At 44.9% G+C, this 19,318-nt stretch overlaps 1 protein-coding gene across 1 annotated transcript; it reads right to left on the reverse strand.

Annotated features, from left to right (window-relative positions):
- Window positions 1-466: 466 nt before the first annotated feature.
- Window positions 467-8,221, reverse strand: valopb (vertebrate ancient long opsin b). Its single transcript, XM_036531566.1, has 5 exons — window positions 7,858-8,221; window positions 6,103-6,313; window positions 5,591-5,708; window positions 4,439-4,678; window positions 467-703 (listed from the first exon to the last, which is right to left on the reverse strand). Exons 1-5 carry the CDS (start codon window positions 8,219-8,221, stop codon window positions 467-469), a joined length of 1,170 nt encoding a protein of 389 aa, XP_036387459.1.
- Between the last annotated feature and the right edge of the window lie 11,097 nt (window positions 8,222-19,318).

Here is a 19,318-nt window from a genome sequence, read left to right on the forward strand (position 1 = left end):
CCCCCAGGTGAGCTGTGGCTGGGGCTGACCTGCACAGAGAGCCCGAACCCTGGGGGGGGGGTTCAGGATGAAGCAGGACGCCCCCCCAGAGGAGCCAGGGACTCTCTCTGGATCCCAGTTTTAAAGCATTCTGTAATGCAACAATCGCACAGTTTGGGAGAATAATAGGGCTAATAACATTGCAGCAAAAATGTTTTCTCTTATGTGTGTTGTTATGGCTACAGATTTTTGAATGGAAAACGTATCCGCTTCTCTATGAAACTATAACAGTGCATCACCTCTCCGTCTGTCGACATCCCATAATTCCAGGAACCCTTCCCCTTCTGTCTCTCTCCCTCATCAGCAGGTGAATAGCTGATCGGTAGAGAGATGCTTCCTCTGGACAGGGCAGGGAGGTGGTGCCTGACATGGGACAGGCTTCATTTTCGGGGAGGTGCAGGGGGTGGGATTGGGGGTCGGTGTTCCCCTACATGGGGCAGATCTTGTTTTCAGGGACAGGTGGGGAGGAGGGCGAGCAGAAGTCACTGGACTCCTCCTCTGTCCTCTCAGCTGCATAGCTGGACAGAGGGATTCGGGCAGCAATGGTGGACATCTCTCCCACATGACTCTCCGCAGTGGCGGCCCCGCGGTCAGACGTCTGCTTCAGGGTCGACTCCAACGCTGTGCCATTCCCTTTGAACATCTGGATCAAGCACTTCCTGAACTGGACACAGGTCAGAGGTCAGAGGTTACAGGGTCAGGTTGACAGGTAAGGGGCATCCACACACCTGTGCGCCTGGATATTTTCCGACACAGATATTAATCAAACACAGGAAAGTTACTAACACCAGTGCAACATGCTTGATATATTTTCAAACCATTCCACAGTGCAGTACATTTCACATCAAAACACAGCAACCTGCTGCACCAGCACAGCAATAAAGACAAAGTGCAGCTTTTTAACCAGGTGGCATCTCTGCCTACCTGGCTGCCCTGACAGACAGACAGACTGACAGACAGACTCCTCTCACACACACACACACCTGAGGGCCAGCTGGACTAATTAGTCTTAGCAAACTGCCCAGGTCAGTCCACCTCACAGCATATTTCTACTTCAAATCCAATGTTTAAATTATGTCCTGGAACATCAATTTTGGCTGTGTCACCATTTGTTATTGATGTTACTGTCTTACCATTCACTGCTTGAAGTAAAAATGAAAACAAGCAGCTTTATGCACTTGTTTAAACAGTGCTACCACTCTGATGAATCATCAAAGGGAAGCTTGTCTGAAACTGTCTATGATCATAACTACATCCCTGCTGGTTATGGAATTATGTTTGTATTCGACATACTGATTAAAGAGTTTATGAAGCAGAAAAGCAACACTTTCCCATGTAGGGCACAGAATAGGAGGCTCCAGTTCACAGCGGCCGGAGAAAGGGCGAGGGCATGAGGGCTGTGTGTGTCTGCACTGAGGCCATCTGCTGACGCTCTGACCCCGATTCAACCAGAAAATGTCAGAGAGAGGCTGGGTTTTCATTTCCGTAAAAATCTCTATTTCCTGCAATGTGAAGCCCTGTCATTGTCTGAGTGAGATATGCACTGCTAATAATGCTATCAGTTAAAATGGGGTGTGGACTGCAGTCACTGTGGTCACTGCGGTCACTGCGGTCACTGAGGTCAGAGAAAATGGGGTGTGGTCTGCGGTCAGATAGAACGGGGTGTGGACTGCAGTCACTGTTGCCAGAGAGAACGGGGTGTGGCCTGTGGTCACTGCGGTCAGGTAGAACGGGGTGTGGACCATGGTCACTGCGGTCATTGTGGTCAGAGAGAATGGGGTGTGGACTGCGGTCACTGTGGTCAGAAAGAATAGGGTGTGGACCATGGTCACTGCGGTCAGAGAGAATTGTGTGTGGACTGTGGGTAACATGATCACTGAGAATGTCCTAGAACAGTTATCAATGCTGTCAGTCAGGATGAGCTGGTGTTCTACTGAAACACTATATGCCACCCGAGACACTCACAAGCTGCTACTGCTGTCAGTTGGAAATCACGCCCAGAAACACTTTTTTTTTTAGTTCCCACCTGATGGTGTCCTGGCCAGGTGCTGCTACAGACGGTGATATACAGTGTTAAAGCATTTCCATGGCCTGTATCATATGGCAGGGTTATTAGTGAGATGATGCAGTTGCTCTCCGCAGGGTTACAGCAGCAGCATCTCGCGGCCCCCGGGCTGCAGAGCAGCAGGACGCTCTCATTAGCCTCTTCACTGACAGAGCTGCCAGTTGCTCTTTTCTCCGAAGCTCGTGTGAGCAGCTGGGCTACAGAGGCCTCAGCTGTGAGGTGCACAGCGCTCACGGGGTCACAGCGGGACCCCTCACTTACCCCCCCCCCACCCCCTCCACCCAGCAGGAGAGCCAGGGACATACATCAGACCACGAGCTCCCCCTTCAAACCTGCAGCTTCTCACACAGCTGTAAACACAGCTATGACATCAGACCCAGGTACTCACAGAGCCGTGCACCTCAAACATCAGCTCACAGAGCCGCGCAACTCAAACACAGCAACTCACTCACTAACTGTGTAACTCACTCACTAGCTGTGCAGCTCAAACAGCAACTCACACAGCTGTGCAGCTCAAACATCAGCTCACAGAGCTGTGCTGGTCAAACACAGCAACTCACAGAACTGTGCAGGGCAAACATCACAGAGGGCCAAGGTGAGTATCAGATCATCACATGAGAGGTGGAAACTGTCTCCTTAAGTCATGCTCACTTTGCGATGTCACAGCTCCAGGGACATCTTCACAGTGTGTTGATTCTGCATGAAGTTTCCACCTCCTCTCTCCATGGGACCTCACTACAGTTTAACAACACTAACTCAAGAAATCAAAATTGGTGAACCAGTTCGCAAATATTCAGTTATTCGTTAATGGATGGTCATGCTTAAAAATACATGTCGAAGATGAATGGAAAATATTGTGAATTACAGAGAAGATTTGGTTTGAGTTTTGTTTCAGGTGTACAGGTTCAGAGACCTACAGCTTTGTGCCTTCCTCTCGCCCTGAACTTTCAGCACCAGTCCAGGAGCTGTTTGAAGGCAGGAGACTCTCACATCCTCAGTGATTGGCTGACCTTAAATGGTGGCAGGTGGCTGTTTGATGTAAGTCAGAGTGATAGCATCGTTATTAGTCATCACTTATATGTCGTTTGGACAATGTGATTTGCATACCGATAGAAATGTCTTTGGTGTCTGACGTGTTTCAGTTGAGGGAAGGTTCACCTTGACATTTTGTAGTTTGTATTGGCAAAGCAGATGGAGAGCTCACACAGCTCTCCTGTCAAAGGGCTTTACATTACATTCATTCACATTACATTACATCTGTAGACCAGGGTGACAGGAAAGTTAGACTGTCAGGAGATGGATATAAAAACACTCCAGAAAAAGACACTTTCTCCCTTTTTTAATCTTTCTAGTTAGCCCTCAGCACATTTCTTATATATCAGATAATGTAAGGTATGACTGTTGTAAGATGGAGTGAATTTTATTGACCTCACTCACTCATTACAGTTATGCTATTTTGCTCATTCTCAGCCAGACTGATGTGGACTGGACTGACATTTTTACATGCCATCCATTTGCACAGCTGGATATTTACTGAGGCAGTTTGGTACCATGGACCTTGCCCCAACAGGGAGTCAAACCAGCAATCTTTGGATTATTAGCCTTGTTCCTCACTACTGTACCACACAGTGTTCTCCTGCACTGAGATCAGCCAAGAGAAACAGTGCTGAATGATTACTGCATTGAAGTGTTACAGATACAGAGCACTGAACTGACACAGATGAGGAGTGAAACAGTGCTGAAGATGAAGTTGGACTGATTGCATAAATTAACGCTTCACCGTGTGGATACATTTCGCAGGTTCTCCAGCCATTTCAGGGTGGAGAGATGGGGAAAGTGGGTGCAGGCTGCAGGACTGATGCATTTTTAAATGCGACTGCGCTCCACTACGGCTTTCCCAGCTGAGTTATGCTTGCAGCCCCCTACATTATTGAAGCTGGAATGCTGACACGCATCTGTCTGTGAGGAATCCTCCTGTCAGCAGACTCTGAGCTGGTTCTTACCTCTTCCAGATGAGCTCTCCTACCCTGCCATCAGTAACAGGTCAGGGGATTCCAGTGCTCAGACAGAGAGGAGAGGATTGTGACCGAGGCTGCAGAATCCATACTCAATAACACGTGTGTAAGCAGCAGTGAGAATTTAATCAGAACACAGCCTGAATGTGGGAGACAGAAACAGACCAAGCCCAACAGCCCAACAGTCCAACAGCTCCAGCACCAACTACAACCAGCTGCTGGGACAGAGACAGAGATAACATGTGAACTGGCCAGGTCACTGGTTTGACCACACAGCTGTGGACATGTGTGTGAGAGACAGCAGCGGCTCGGGGGGTACCTGCTTGTTCATGAAGACGTAGATTATGGGGTTGTAGACGGCAGCAGTCTTGGAGAAGAAGGCGGGGATGGCGGCCAGCCGCGGGTCCAGGTGGATTGTGGGAAAGGCTGTGACAGTGATGGAGAAGGCAGCATAGGGAGTCCAGCCCACCATGAAGGCTACAATCATGACGATGACCATGCGTGCCACCTCACGGTCTGGCTTCCTGGCATTACCCAGCCGGCCGTGTGTGTTGGACACCTGCAGAGACGGAGAGAGGAACAGCCTCCATCAGACTGGGAGAGGAACAGCCTCCAAAAGCCTGGGAGAGGAACAACCTCCATCAGCCTGAGAGAGGAACAGCCTCCATCAGACTGGGAGAGGAACAGCCTCGATCAGCCATGCACACTCACAGTGCTCACAGGACAGACCTGGAAGCCAGCATGCTACAGGTTTGAAGCCCAGCTTAGAAACTGTTTATAGATAGATCCTTTCACCTAAACAGATTCAGGAGATGTTATCCAACTGTACATACAGGCAGTATAGAAAATGTGGACTTCATAAATTACGCTTGCTCAAGGCGGCTGCCTTTATGATAAATATAGGCAGTTGCCTAAAAGGGCCATATGGTTGGGGACATTTAAATACCTGTTCCAGTTTAACCACCACTCAATGAAGCCACAAACACACACCTAAGGTGCCACCGATATCAGAAGACTACAGTAATCTTCATTCTTAAACTCTGTCCTCTGAAATTGGCCTGGTTTAGGTTTCAGTGTGTTATAATCACAGTTCTCCCTTTAACCCACTGACAGCAGCACATCCTCTCCTTCTCCAGCCTTTACTTCCTGTGTCTGAAATCTCAGCTCATTCAGCACTGACATCACAGCTTCATTCAAGCTCATTCCTGATGAACAACATGAAAAAGCAAGAACCCTGCTGAAACGCTATTTTCTGTGACTGTACTGTACCGTAAATGCACTGCTGCAGGGTCACAGAGCAGCTGTGAGCTCACTCTCAATCACAGAGCAACTGTGAGGTCTCTCTCAGTCACAGAGCAGCTGTGAGCTCACTCTCAATCACAGAGCAACTGTGAGGTCTCTCTCAGTCACAGAGCAGCTGTGAGGTCTCATTCAGGGATGGAGAAGCTGTGAGGTGTTCACAGGGACTTACCTTCCTCAGTTTCTGCATGAGTTTGGCATAGGAGCCAATGATGACGGCCAGTGGCAGAATGAAGCAGGTGGTGAAGAAGGTGATGATGTAGGTGTGGTCAGAGTAGTCAGTGGAATACCTGCAAAACAGACAAGAAGTCATCTCTACCCTCTACTTCCTGCCTATGATATATACATGCTTGTGTCTGTGTTTCAGTTAAAGGTACATTGCACACTGACAATGGGAGGTCTTTTTTCCCTCTCAGAGTTATAAATTCATGGAATGTGTTAGGAGAAGCAAAGCGGTCAAAGTCAGGCTTGACACAGAAGCACTCCAGAGTACAGCCAAAATGATGGAATGGCCTGTCCTTTGGCCTGTTAAACTTTGCTAGTTATGCATGTATGAACACGTAATGTGTGTGTGTGTATGTGTGTGTGCGTGCGTGCATGTGTGTGCATGTGTGTGTGTGTGTGTATGTGTGTATGGGTGTGTGTGTGTGTGAAAGTGTGGTCAGGGCAGAGGGCTGCACTCACCAGTTGGGCTCGCAGGTGGTTCCGATCTTGCTGACGGTGTAGCTGCTCCATCCCAGCACGGGAGGGATGGTCCAGACAAAGGAGAAGGTCCAGACGAACAGGATGCCCAGAGCAGCGTGCTTTCCCCCGAGACGAACCTTCTTCAGCGGCCGGCAAATCACAAAGAAGCGCTCAAACGCCAGGATAGCCAGGGACCACAGAGCCACGATACCTGCAGGCAGAGAGATCACCTGACCCCATGACCCTGCAGCACTACCCCTTCCCCAGGTAATATAATATAACACAGTATAATATAACCACGTACTCTCTTTTTTTTTTTTTTTTTTGTAAAGCCATTCTACTTTAACACCTATTTCCACATTTTAGCTTTGCTAGTTAAGGCGTTCAAACCTGCAGCTCCTTGATTGACTGTGTGACACATTGCTGGAGGCCCTAAAGGTCAGTGAATCAGTCTTCAGTGATGTCACGCTGTTCTGTGCTGGTAAGGGCAGGTAATGCAGCTGGTAATTACTGCGGTGTATGGGTACTGTGATGTAGCTGCTGAAACAAAGACACTGTTACTGCTGCTCTGGTTTGTTGATATGCTCTCTGACAGATCTGTGCACATCTGTGACTCTGACAGGTGCAATAATGCCCATCAAACTCTGCTTTCCCAGGCTTCCTGCAGACTTACACTGAGTACATCCTCACCCAAGAGTCAGACATATTTCACCATATTTAGTTCTAGTTTTTCATCCGTGAAATAAAAGTTAAAGTAATAAGGAGCTCTGTGACAAGTTATCTGTGCTGGGAACGTGACTCCTTTATATCCTACGCCTGTATACCTGCTCTTAAAACGGGTCGATTTTGCCTTTTTACACCTTACTGCTCCTGTAGGCGGCGCTGTGCACAACAGTACATTTACTACTGAATCCGACATGTGCTCAATTACTCCCGCTCGGGGGGAGCCTCGAGGACGCTGGGTACCACTCTGTTTCTGTCCCGGAGTAACTGTGAGAGTGTACCGTGTGGGAGCAGTACATCCTTATACGGATGAAAACGCACACTACAGTAATGTTTACAGTTTCCCCAGTTTTCAGTCTACAGTTTTCAGTCTAATACGGAAAACAAGTATAGCACATTAAAGTGAAGGCACCTGCATTAAACGGGAAATGCCGCTCAACCACACAGCAAATAAATAAAAAGACTTACAAAAATAGCACATAATTTTCTGCAGTTTTAAGTTACCAGCTTTATTCTTCCGTCGTCTAGCCTCTTCCACGTCTTTAAGCCGTATATTGTTAATGAGGGTTAATACGACGTTTATAAGTTAGCCTATAGAACAAACTCTGTATTTGTATAGTATTTCTGTAGGCTAATGATTCTTTGACTTTTGCATGCATAGCCTAAATGTCTAAACGGTATACTTACGAAATATAAAGACTACAATTACATTTAAACAAGGTGTAGGTTACATCATGGCACTTTTTAAAACTAAATAAACAAGGAACGTAATATAGCCTACTCTTCAACACGTATGTTGTGTTATTGTTGTTGTTATTAATGCTGTGTAGCTTAATCCGGACTTCTATGACACTCTTTATCTCTGGAGTCAGGAACGCGGTGTGTTTCTGCACAGCGACATTACCGATATAGCCTCTACATACCGGCGAAACCCCGGACACCTGCTGACATCCGCTGCACACAGCGCGGCCAAAGATGCAGCGCTGACAGGTGATTTGCGCTAATTTTTGTGTGGGATATTTCTATACTTACCGAAAAACGTCACCGCGAATCCCTCCAGCACACAAGCCCAGCTTCCCAGAAAGAAATATCCGTGGGCGTTGGTGAGAAAACTTATGGTCCCGCCGATGAGAGACACCAGAAAGTCCGCGATAGACAGGTTAACGATGATGTAATTGAGGGGCTGTCGGAGCTGTTTAAACCTGAAGGTGACCAGCATGACGGTGAAGTTTTCCGACAGCGAGAGAGACGTGACGACGAACATTAAACACGCCAAAACGGTGTAATTCCAGGGCGCGATGGATTTGAGAGGACCAGAAAACGGATCGTCTGCTTTCGGGATATCTGCGGCTTCGGTGAACGAAACCCCGTTTACTGTCGTTACAAACGCATCCATTCCTCAGCTACAGGCGAGGAAACGGACAAAGTGCATAAAATGGTTTATTCTGAAACAAAACCACTTACCAAGTAACTAAATTTCTGTATAGCAATGCCAATTAATTTATGCAATCAGTTAATGGAATAGCCGTAGATCAGTTAAAAAAAAATAGCATCAAACCCAAATATGTCTTATATGATGTAAAACTAACATTGAAAAAATAACAATTGCACAAGCACTCTCACAAGAAATGATTTCCTGGAACTCTCAAGAACCATTCTTTCTAAGAACGTATTTGCTACAAAGATCCAATAAAAGTAGCTAGCTGTAGCTGTTACTGATGGTCCACAGCTCCTCCACGTCTTAGAGAATACGCGGTAAGGATCCACGGACTGAGAAAAATCACGGGAGCGCCACTGTCCGGTCTACGAACCGCGCACAGCCTCCTGCAACGCATTTTCAGCGCATCCTCCTTTATATAGCGCCGTGCAGTACTGCGCTCCAGGAAAAAAACCTCTTCTTCATTTTTTCATTGCCCTCCTTGTATGGACGTCGGGGGAGGCAGACGGACAGCACAGGCTTCTTCTTCTTATTCTTATTGCTTTTCGTGATTAGCGTGTAACAAGTAACAACAAGTGACACCCAATCAGCATTTTTAAAAAATTATTATGAACCTACAGCATTGTGGTAGAGTTACATTACCGTTTTGCATTCTATCAAATATTAATATTAATATAGCCTGTATATTATATTTTATTATATATTTTACTACATATATAATATATAATACAGCCAAATTTATTATATTTACTCTAGTGGAACCACCTCATAAGCAGACACGTTTATCAGGAATCCGCTGTCGATAAAGAGGATGTCGTTATTTTAAACTGATGCCCTTGTTCCATGGCATTCTTTCACTCCTTAGACACTGAAACAGATCGAAGACAGTGATTGGTCTGAGGGTAAGTTTTCGGATTCTTCTGTTTGAGACTCCCAAGCCTCCACTCGTTTGATGTGGTTTAAAGGGAGGAAACCTTGGAGAGCTCATTTCTTCTATATGTGCACATCTTTATGTCAGCTGCCTGTCACTGTGCTGGAAGCAGCATCTTTTGTCTTCTTTTACAGTTGAAAAGTAAAGTCTAGGGAAGGATTATCTGGGTGTCTGATTCATCCAGACTGGGAATTACCACCTTTGCTGTCAGGAGTGAAAGGTTACTAATAGAAATATATAAAAACATGACTTTTTCAGAGACTAAACTAAGTTCAACCCATAAAGCACACAGCGGTGAAGCACTTCCTTCTGTCCTGTCTGTTTCCGTAGGAACCATTGGCTAGGCTGTTTGGGCTTTGAAGCAGCATGTTCTCGCGCCTGATCACACCACCGTCTGTCAACGTCTGGCTTAGACACTTTCACCTGTGTGTCTGCTGTTATACTGCTGTAGCCCTGACACACACACACACACACACACACACACACACACACACACACACACACACACCACTTAAACCGCAGTGAATAGAAGTGTAATGGTAAGTAGCCTATTGTATGTGACCCAGCATTCTGTTTCTCAGTGTTTGCTGGCTGTAGCTGCCTTTGGGCTCCATGAATTAGGCTCAAACAGCAAATGATTTATTATGGTCTTGTCCCACTGAAGGTCTGGCTCATCAATTTTCTCAGTCTACAAGAAAAAATATTATCTTAAAAAAATGAAATAAATATTCAAATATTTTGTTACATGTTGTGTGTATACAGGTTCCAGGTCTAGTATTACTGTAATGTAAGAAATATGCAGCCAGTGATAATGTGAGAGGGCAAAATTAGATGTGACATGAGTGAAAGTGGTATTGGCAGGGTGTACTCTACTCAGTTACCAGAGACTGTGGTGGTGGTGTGCTTTGCTTCATTGTGGCGTTTAGGGGAGTGGGTGAGTATTACACTGGGGTAGGACCAGGGCTGCTGGCAGGACGGTGCGGGTGAGGGAGGCTGGATCCAGGATCAGTGGATCTGAGTGCAGGATGTGTGGATTGCTTCAGTTATCCCTGAGTCTGGGACTGTCTGGTGTGCAGAGTCTGGTTTCGTTTCCACAGGTAGAACCCTGAGGCTCACAGATGATCATCAAATCATCTTATCCTGACCCATATGTGCAAAAGACTGAACTGACCTGTGCCAAATCCTGACCCCAACCCCTCTTTGAAAAGCCTGAATTGTTCCGAGTTCAGAGCCTGGGGGCAGACTCGTCCCCAGGGCATGCTAAGAGAGACCCCATACAGAGAACACGAGAAACAGCAGCACATGCTGGGGAGCCCATTATCTAACCTGTGACCTCTGACCCCTGAACCTCTCAGCCCTGACAGTCAGACTCACCACAGTCAAAGACACAAAGAGGCATAAAGACACAGACAGAAATACAGAGACACAGAGACACTGAGAGACACAGAGACACAGACATACAGAGAGACACAGACACAGACAGAAACACACAGACACAGAAATGCAGACACAGAGAGATGCAAGCAGATGCTTTTGCAGAAGGTGGATGCTGTAGAGAGAGACATCACAGGGACGCAGCAGACACACAGAGGACAGATGTACGTGGCTCATATGAATACTCATTTAGAATGGACACAATGTGCACAAAATGGCAGAACTGGAGTCATAGATAACAGGACAGACAGCATGTATTCAGCAAAGATCACCCATTATACCCCTAATAAAGTCACATTCACAAAGAGCACATGCTAAACGCAGATACATTTCTGAGTGGAAAATGGAGCAGATGACATTAGCTGAGGGTTAATTGTGGAACAGAAATAAATTGTAGCATGAATGGTTCCCTGATAATTGATGGTGCTTTTCCTGCACGGGGAGCAGAGGGACTAGGTTAACCTGACATGATAACGCATCCTTGCTGAACTGTCAGGGGGGAAGAGCAAGGACAGCTCCTTTCAGCCCTGATTGGACAAGCAAAGGACACCCCACACATCAGCATGCTACACACTGCTCAGCTCCACATTATTACAAATGTAGTGTGATGCTAACACTGTCCAGCACAGAGGTTATTGGACAGGAGTCTGTACAGACACAGCGACTTTCATTAACACTGAAGATGTCTGTGAAAGAACTAAGTAAGCTCCATCATTCACATGTTCTGAACCTCGGGAGGACAGTTTCAGGTGCAGCAGAGAATAGCTCTGGAGAATCCCATGAAGGCTACAGGCAGCCAAAGCACAGATAATCCTCAGTTTATACCACAGAAGCACATAGATCCACATAAACACTAAATTCCAAACTGAAACAAAGCAGTCGAAATGGCATTACTGTTTCTATTTTCAGCGATATTTTGCTTTCAGAGTTGGTTTGCGTGACAGTGATTCACTGTAGATGCTGTGGAATTGTGCTACAAGTCAGATGAAGAGAACTTTTTGTATGAAACATGAAGGAAAGCACAAAGCATCAGAAAAGTGAGTAGCTGTTAGTTTACTGGGACAGTATCCCATCTAGCTATGTCTATAGCTTTGATTATGAGTATAGACTGAGAGATTGAATAGACTGAAAGCTTTTAGTGGTGAGCTAAGATAACTGGCTGACTAACAATAGTCCTTTTTATTTGATTATGGTATGTTGAAGTTCAGTGACGTTCATATTTGTACTGTAGAACACTTAGCTCTCTAACGCTCCTGCTAGAGGTGAGTATTGGACATTTTTAATGGACTAATACACAGACCAAACATATCATTTTAGAGATACAGCTATTTCTTTGCAAAAGAACTGACACATTTTGAAACACTTCTCATTGGGAAGCTGAAAATTTAGATTTTTGAGTTTCCTGGTTCCCAGAATACCTGGATTACCTAGACTTTAGCAGCTGGAGAGGGAGAACCTGTGATTGACAGGTATGTCAGTGGGTGTTGCAGCTGTGATTGACAGGTGTCTCAGTGGGTGTGGATAAAGCATAACTGGGTCAAACCATGATGGAAACAAATGACAGAATCATACAAATATTGTGATTTTAAGAACAGCGACATGATTTTATCTATACAGTTAAATTACCAACAAAAGGCAACATAGTTACTGTTACCATCCCATTTCAATTTAAAGTCAGAACGAACAGCAATTACAAGATGAAAATCATCCAGAGGATTCACTTTGTCCAAATACTGCAGATCCAATTTGCAGGTTATGTGCAGGTCATTTAATTGAATTTACAGACTTCATTACCGAGTTACAGGCAGTGGGATGGAGTCTGAGGGACCCTTTGAGGATAAAACTTCAGCCTTGAAGGGGCTCATATGGGCTGTAGAGTAATGCGCTGGTGACCTATAGCAGCGGCACCGTGGCGTGTCCGCATCTGACAGCTGCCTCTGTGTCCTGATGACTCATCTCCTCCAGCGTGTAACGCAGCCCATCTTCCTGCCCGAGCTGCTTTCATATGCTCGGCCTGGCATTCAGCAGCACTCACCGTGGCTCCCACCTTCCATTAGCCTGGCTGCTCTTATCTGCCACATTAGAGACACCCAGACGACTCCAAGCAGCAGATAACCACGCGGCTCTTTCAGGAGGGCGTGTTTAAAACTCAGAGAGACCCAAACTGGACACCCACTGCGAGGTTCACGCCTCAAACCACCAGCCAAGCACAAGGTTCAGACCTGGAATCACTACACAGACCTCTGATTGCTGGCTGACCACAAGGTTCAGACCGCAGTCCACCGGCTGTCCTTAAGGCTCAGACCACAAACAGACCACAAACGGTAACAGACCAGATTACAGACAGCTAGCAGGACATATGGGTTAGACTACAGTTAGACCGCTAGAGTTGAAGCACAGGAGGTTACTACACCTTGTGACTGTGCTACACTTTACTGCAGACAGAAGGGGCTGGGATCTTACCCAGCAGACTGCAGGATCACATCCCAGGTGCTTGCTGTTTTACTCTAGAACACAACATCTAATTTTAACCACTTCACTTTCCAAATAGCTTTTCTTATTGGGTTTTGTTGGGGAAAGCAATACAATCAGTGACATACAAATAAGTGTATCAAGACACGGTGAAGGTACACAATGCATCACATTCATTTAGCAGACGCTTTTATCCAGAGTGACCTTTAGCATAATACAGTTCTGAAAGTGTATTATTACAACATAATACACTTTTGCATAATAGATTATTAACACCAAACAATGCAGCATCAAAGTGTGAGACATGCAGATGTGACGTCAATGGTCCTTGAACATTTGTGTTTGTGATCATAGACAATAGCAGAAACTCTAAAGATCCAGGATATCTGAGTTAAATTAAATTTACTGATATAACAGCTAGCAGTTGTTTGTTTTAAGATTTCTGAATTGACACTAGGTCCAAGTAGCTTGGTGGTGGTTTTTTTCCCCCATGACCTGGAACAAATTTGCTGTCTGAAATCAAAACGTTTCATTTTCCCAAAGAAGAACCACAGCAGGATGCGTAAAATTACTTTCATTTCTACAGATGAATGTGGTGGAGAGCTACGTTTGTGACTCCTGTGTCACCATAATCAGGGCTCAGACTTTACCTGTTTGTTAGCCCCCAACCAGACACTAGGCTCAGATTTCCAGCATGGCTCTACAACAGTGTTTTTCAAAAACTGGATTGTGTCCCAGAGTGAACTGCTGGAGTGTCTCCACTGAGTCGCACAAGAACAAATCCCCCTGTTAATGTTTTCTGTTAATGTATATGCACACGGTGAAAGTTTTAATCAAGTCTACGAAATTAACAGATCTGCATCTACTGCATCGCGGGATTAAGATTGAAGCATTGAGGTTGACTGACTTACACAAAGTTACAGGTTCAATAAGATGCCTAGTATTATGGCTGGAGAATATTCTTATTGTAATTACGCCAAATGACTAATACAGTCAGTTAGCTAATTATTACATCGCTATGGATAAAGATCCCACTTGCTGTGTATTATAAAGAGCTAGCAAATTATTTTAACTGGAGAGCTAACATATCGCTGAAGATGACCAGCGATATATCGACAAAAATGATGAGTGAGAAACGTTTAACCGAACTTGTACAGAGCAATTTGGATACAGCAGTATCGTGGGCTCACACTGCTCACTGAGGCAGCTAATGCAGTATTCAGTGACACAGAGGAGCTATAAAGACGGGTTTGCTGCACTGAAAACAGAGTTTAACCAGCATCTCTGATTGAGCTGATTCTCTTGATCTACCTGAATCGAGCTGCAACAAATTAACACTGAAATCAGCTTCAGTTCTGCAGCTCTAAAAATATATTCAATCAGTAATTCAATTAGCAATTTGTGTGTCTGAAATAATACTTATCTATCAAGCAAATGTAGCCTCTGTTACTACATACCAGTAAATTAGTTCACTGTAAGCTAGTTGTCCGCTCATCTTACTTAATGTAACTAGCTTTAACTAGGAAACTGGGTAACTAGGTATGGCAACATTAGTCGCTGCATTTTTTCTTGGCAGCGTAATGCAGGTATGTCTGGTAGATAGCCTCCAGGTGGCCCCCAGTATAAAACTGAATGTTAAGGTCTCCAGTTTGGAAGCAGACATCCCCTCACTCACGTTTCATTCTAATGGCAACTAGGAGAGGATGGGGTTCGTACACTGATAAATGCAGGAAAAAGTACATTAATCATTTTAATAGAGTTTGTACATGTAAGCAAGTGTATTTATTTATTTCCTGGAGAGTTGTTACACATCTGAGAATGTTACCTCAGGACAGAAATTTTAGCTACAACTTTTGCCAATACATTTTTCTCTGAAGCCTTTGTTTAGCGGATCTGTTAGCAATGAATTCGGATCAGGTGTCATTTTTGTTTGTTCTGCTTTGGGTTGGCTTCAGAAGTAAGTACCCTGTCTTTTTGCCATTAGCTCGCTAGCCATCCCTGTTTAAAATGCTGTGCTGGAATTTAACTGGGAACAAAATAAGTCACACGTGCACATGCAATGTTATTGTTCATTAAAAGGACCTATACCCTATACCTCTGTGCGTTGGTATTCTTTTTACAGACATTTAAATGCAACTTTAACTTTCTTCTCAGTTGTTGTCTGCTGTTTTTCACTGAAGACAGACAGAACCCATGGCTATGTTGTTTTTTTATATTTTTATCATTTGTCAACTTGGACGTTAATCACAGAGGTGATAACATGCATCTCAAATGAGCGGCTGCGTCCTCAGCATTGCAGACGAACCCTCCTGAAAAGAAGCTGGAATAGACTGAAATGACTGATTCTCTGTGATAATCAGACAACCTTTTACAAAGGCATCTCAGATAGTTTCTTTACAGTTGCTTAACCTTTCAAAGGGCTGCCAGCAAAGATTTGTTTTGATTAGCAGAAAATGTTAGTTTTCCTTCTGTGAAAAAGGCAACAAGTGCACCGTGCAGTTCGGTAGCTTGCTTTGGTGAGGAGGTAGATTCAGACAAAGTTGTTTTCAATTTAGGTATTTTAGAAGGTCTTGGTACGGAGGTACACAGCATTGGATGTGTAACTGTGTATAAAAGCTTACTTATGCAATTTGGACTGTTTATGAGGAAAGTTTTTTGTGCCCAGAACACAGGGAAGGAGTGTAAGTAAGTAAACCTGACACACTGTATGACTGAGCTGCTGAGCTGCTAGAATCATACACCACACATTTAAACTCAGGGAGTCTTGGTGTGCCTCCTTAGTATTAAAAATGAGTGCCACTATCTGCTGAGGCTTTACAGTTCAGACCATGGCTAACTTTGGGACTGCAGGTCCACCAAGCCCCCTGGCGGTGTCTTTACAGTTTATTGGTGTGGTGGCCTGGTGTGTGAGCAGGTTTCCGCAGATGCACCCATGTTCTTGCGACTGCTCATTTAGCCCCTCATTTTTTGTACAACATGATTTTACTCTACTTCTCATGATTTTGCTCTGCCGCTCATGATTTAACTTTGCTGTTCATGTTTTGTTGCCACCGTGTCTGTCTGCTCCCATGGATTTTGTATTGTTTCTTGTAAAATTTCATTTTTGAAAGGTTGAACCCTTTTACTTGTAAGAAATTTTTACCTGGCAGATGCTCAGAAGAACAATTACTGTTCGTCATGGCTGTGGACACATTTCAAGATCTGAACTTTCAAGTTGATGTGCTATTTCAGCATGTATAAGCTGAATCTCAACAAGAACCTGTAGCAAGCTCAACACAAAACTTTTATCAGGGCTGAAATTTTTTTGTGTGTGGCTTATCCCTTGAATGTGGCTGTTAACCCAGTGGTTGTATGAGTGGCCTGTACTAAGGATGAATGTCCTACAAATACCCATTGAAATTCAGCCTTAGATGCCTCTCTGCCAGAGCAATGCTTTGTTCAGATTTCAGCACAAAGACAGTTTTTAAAACAGAAAAAAACAGAGGACCTTTCACATTTGTCAGCAATTTGTTCTCTCTGATGATATTTCTGCTGAAGTGAAAAGTTGTGCCTGGAAACAGAAAGATGAATTTAATTTTTTAACATGAAATAGTAACACATTTTAGGACATTTTAAATAAGCTCACTTTGCCCTTTAATGAACTACAACAAATCTGAATCAGATCTAAAAATTTATGAGATGCAGGCTCCTCACTGGCCACTGACCCGACAAATGCAACACGGAGAAAATAAAAAATAAGAAAGTAAAAAGAGGCTGATGTTTCTGCAAACATTTCTTGGAAAAAATGAGCTGAGCTCAGATGTTTGGCTGGAAGCTCTCCCAGGTCATGTGACAGAGGCCGTCCCCTTAAGGAGCTGCCCATCTGCTTGGACACCCTCCTGTGCCCTATATATCATTCGTCGAGCACACGGCACGTAAATATTATTTTTGGCTTACTGCTTGTATCGGCAATTTCTGAAATTATACATATAGTTTTCCTTCAGATATCTGCACTACATAATGGCTACAGTTTGTCTTAGAGAGAACAGACCTGGTCTTGGCTGTATCAGTCAACATTAAACACAGTTGTAAGGAACACGACCCTCTGGCCCACTGACCTTTGACTCTCAGTGTCTCAGTTCGATCTCAATGATTCTGTTTTTGCCTGCTGACTGACCTCCTCTTCAACTTTCATTTATACAGAATACTGTCTTCCCCCTCTGCAGTTTCCTTCATTGACCCTGTAGCTGCCCAGATCCAGAGCCCAAGCTCTTCTTCTTACTTTGCCGTGTGAACATTCTACGGGCCCGTCCTCAGGCCAGCTCTGCCCTCTGCATTAGCATCAATACCCCAGTATCTGTATCTACAGGCAGCTTCTCTTCATTCCTTCTGTTTCGCTTCCTAGTGTTGGGAGGCACTGTGTGGCAACAACATTAGACCTGTGCAGCCTCTTTTAGCTTTTCATTTGATCTGTTATAAAAATTAAGATGAGCTACATCTAGCAGCAAATTAGCACTGTGTTAATCTCTTGCAGCCTCCAGTTTCTCCTCTGACTTCAGCTATTTCTTCCCCTCCAACGGAGCTGCTCCACATCCCAGGCAAGTCTATGTTCTCGCCTCAAATGCCTCCCCATCCCTCAGTGTATCACTGGATAAGAAGCTGGCCTTAACTGAAAGCACAGTGACAAACAACACAGTCCATGTGATAAAATATTCTGCCAGAGTAATACATAACAACATAATGCAGATGGATTTCATAAACCTCATGGTAGCTGGTGTGCAGAGTCCCTGCATTTTTGTACACATTTTCCTATGCTATCCACACAGCTGGCCAGGAAGTATAGAACTGCAGGGCTGTATATTTTAATGGAAGGCCAGTGATAGTTTAGATTGCAGTGGTTGTCAGCCACATAATGAAACTCAATGGACTTTCAGCTTTAATTCCTCTCAAATGCTCAGCTCTGGTGAATGGCTGGGTCTCAGGAAGTGCACCGAAGCTCAGCACTGATCACTCGCCATGTATGTTCTGACCAGCAATGACTTTGTGAATTCATCCCAATGTTCTTTTACTTGCCGGGCCTTGTTGTGTTTGTATGAAACAGTGACTATGGCAACCTCATCAGCACCACTGATGCTCAGCGGGACAGATGCCGCTGCGGGTGTGGAAACGTCAGGCCTCTGAAAGGGGAGCATCTGGTGCCTCACTTTAACCCTGAGCAGCGGAGGAAACAGACAAGAAAGGTGAATTATCTTCAAAAACAATCCCGGAGCAGAGCGGCCTCCTCCATTCCCAGTGTAAATGGGCTGAATGGTCCCATCTCCCCTCATCAGGGTCAGATTACAGCCATTACTCTGCCCCTCTCACACAGACCCCTGACTCCACCCAGCCGTCAGCCGCAGGAGCAGAGCGCATCCGAGAGGGAGGCGCCTGCACCGGCAGGTGAAAATTGGGCTTTAATTGCATCTTGCCTGATAAAAGGAGGAAAAGGGGGCTGGGGGAGGAGAGGGGTCTGGGGGGGAGAGAGCAGATTCCACACACAGACACTGGCCGCAGTCATCATGCACAAACGCGCTCCTGCCCTTGTGGGGCTCGGATGTCTGTGGATAAGCAGCATTTTCCTCCGTGCTGCTCGCACTGCGTAGCGTCTCAGATGAAAGTAGTGAGAATGTGTGGCCGTGTAAGATTACACAGATATTTACCTCCAATACCACAACAGACTTTGCTGTTTTCTCCTAAGGGAATTCTGGGATAATGAGAAAAATAAACCCTATCCAGTTACAAAGTTTAAATCTCATACCGCACTCTCTGGAGATGAAACTGTCTCGTCTTTGATGAGAATCTAAGTCTGAAATTCTGTAGATATTCTGGTCTTTCGATTATTTGTCAACCGACTGGCGTCACAGGAGAGAAGACTCCAAAGAGCAGCCCAGCAGAGTCAAGTGAAAGGAAACACACACTCTCTTTCAGCAGAATGAACTACGCTTCTTTTCTACTGGAAAGTTTAAACTGCGTTGCACGGTCCAGATTGTATTTTGCAAGTTATGTGATTGTACCTGTGTGTGTGTGTGTGTGTGTGTGTGTGTGTGTGTGTGTGTGTGTGTTTGTCTGTCTGTCTGTCTGTCTGTCTGCATGTTGTTGACAAGGATTAAATAACTTGACTTTAAGGCTGTTAGAGCTGTTAGGGATGGTAGATGCATTCATTTTCCTAAGTGCTGCTACAGTTTTGAATGTTCCACACA

Source organism: Megalops cyprinoides, chromosome 1, assembly GCF_013368585.1.
Source record: "Megalops cyprinoides isolate fMegCyp1 chromosome 1, fMegCyp1.pri, whole genome shotgun sequence".
In the NCBI taxonomy this organism is placed as follows: Eukaryota; Metazoa; Chordata; class Actinopteri; order Elopiformes; family Megalopidae; genus Megalops; species Megalops cyprinoides.

Coding starts and splice junctions, on each gene's coding strand:
- valopb (XM_036531566.1), bottom strand. CDS start 8,221: ATGGATGCGTTTGTAACGACAGTAAACGGGGTTTCGTTCACCGAAGCC. Junction 6,314..7,857: donor ATTCGCGGTGACGTTTTTCG/GTAAGTATAGAA, acceptor CTCTGCCTGCAG/GTATCGTGGCTCTGTGGTCC. Junction 4,679..5,590: donor TCATGCAGAAACTGAGGAAG/GTAAGTCCCTGT, acceptor CCGTCTCTGCAG/GTGTCCAACACACACGGCCG.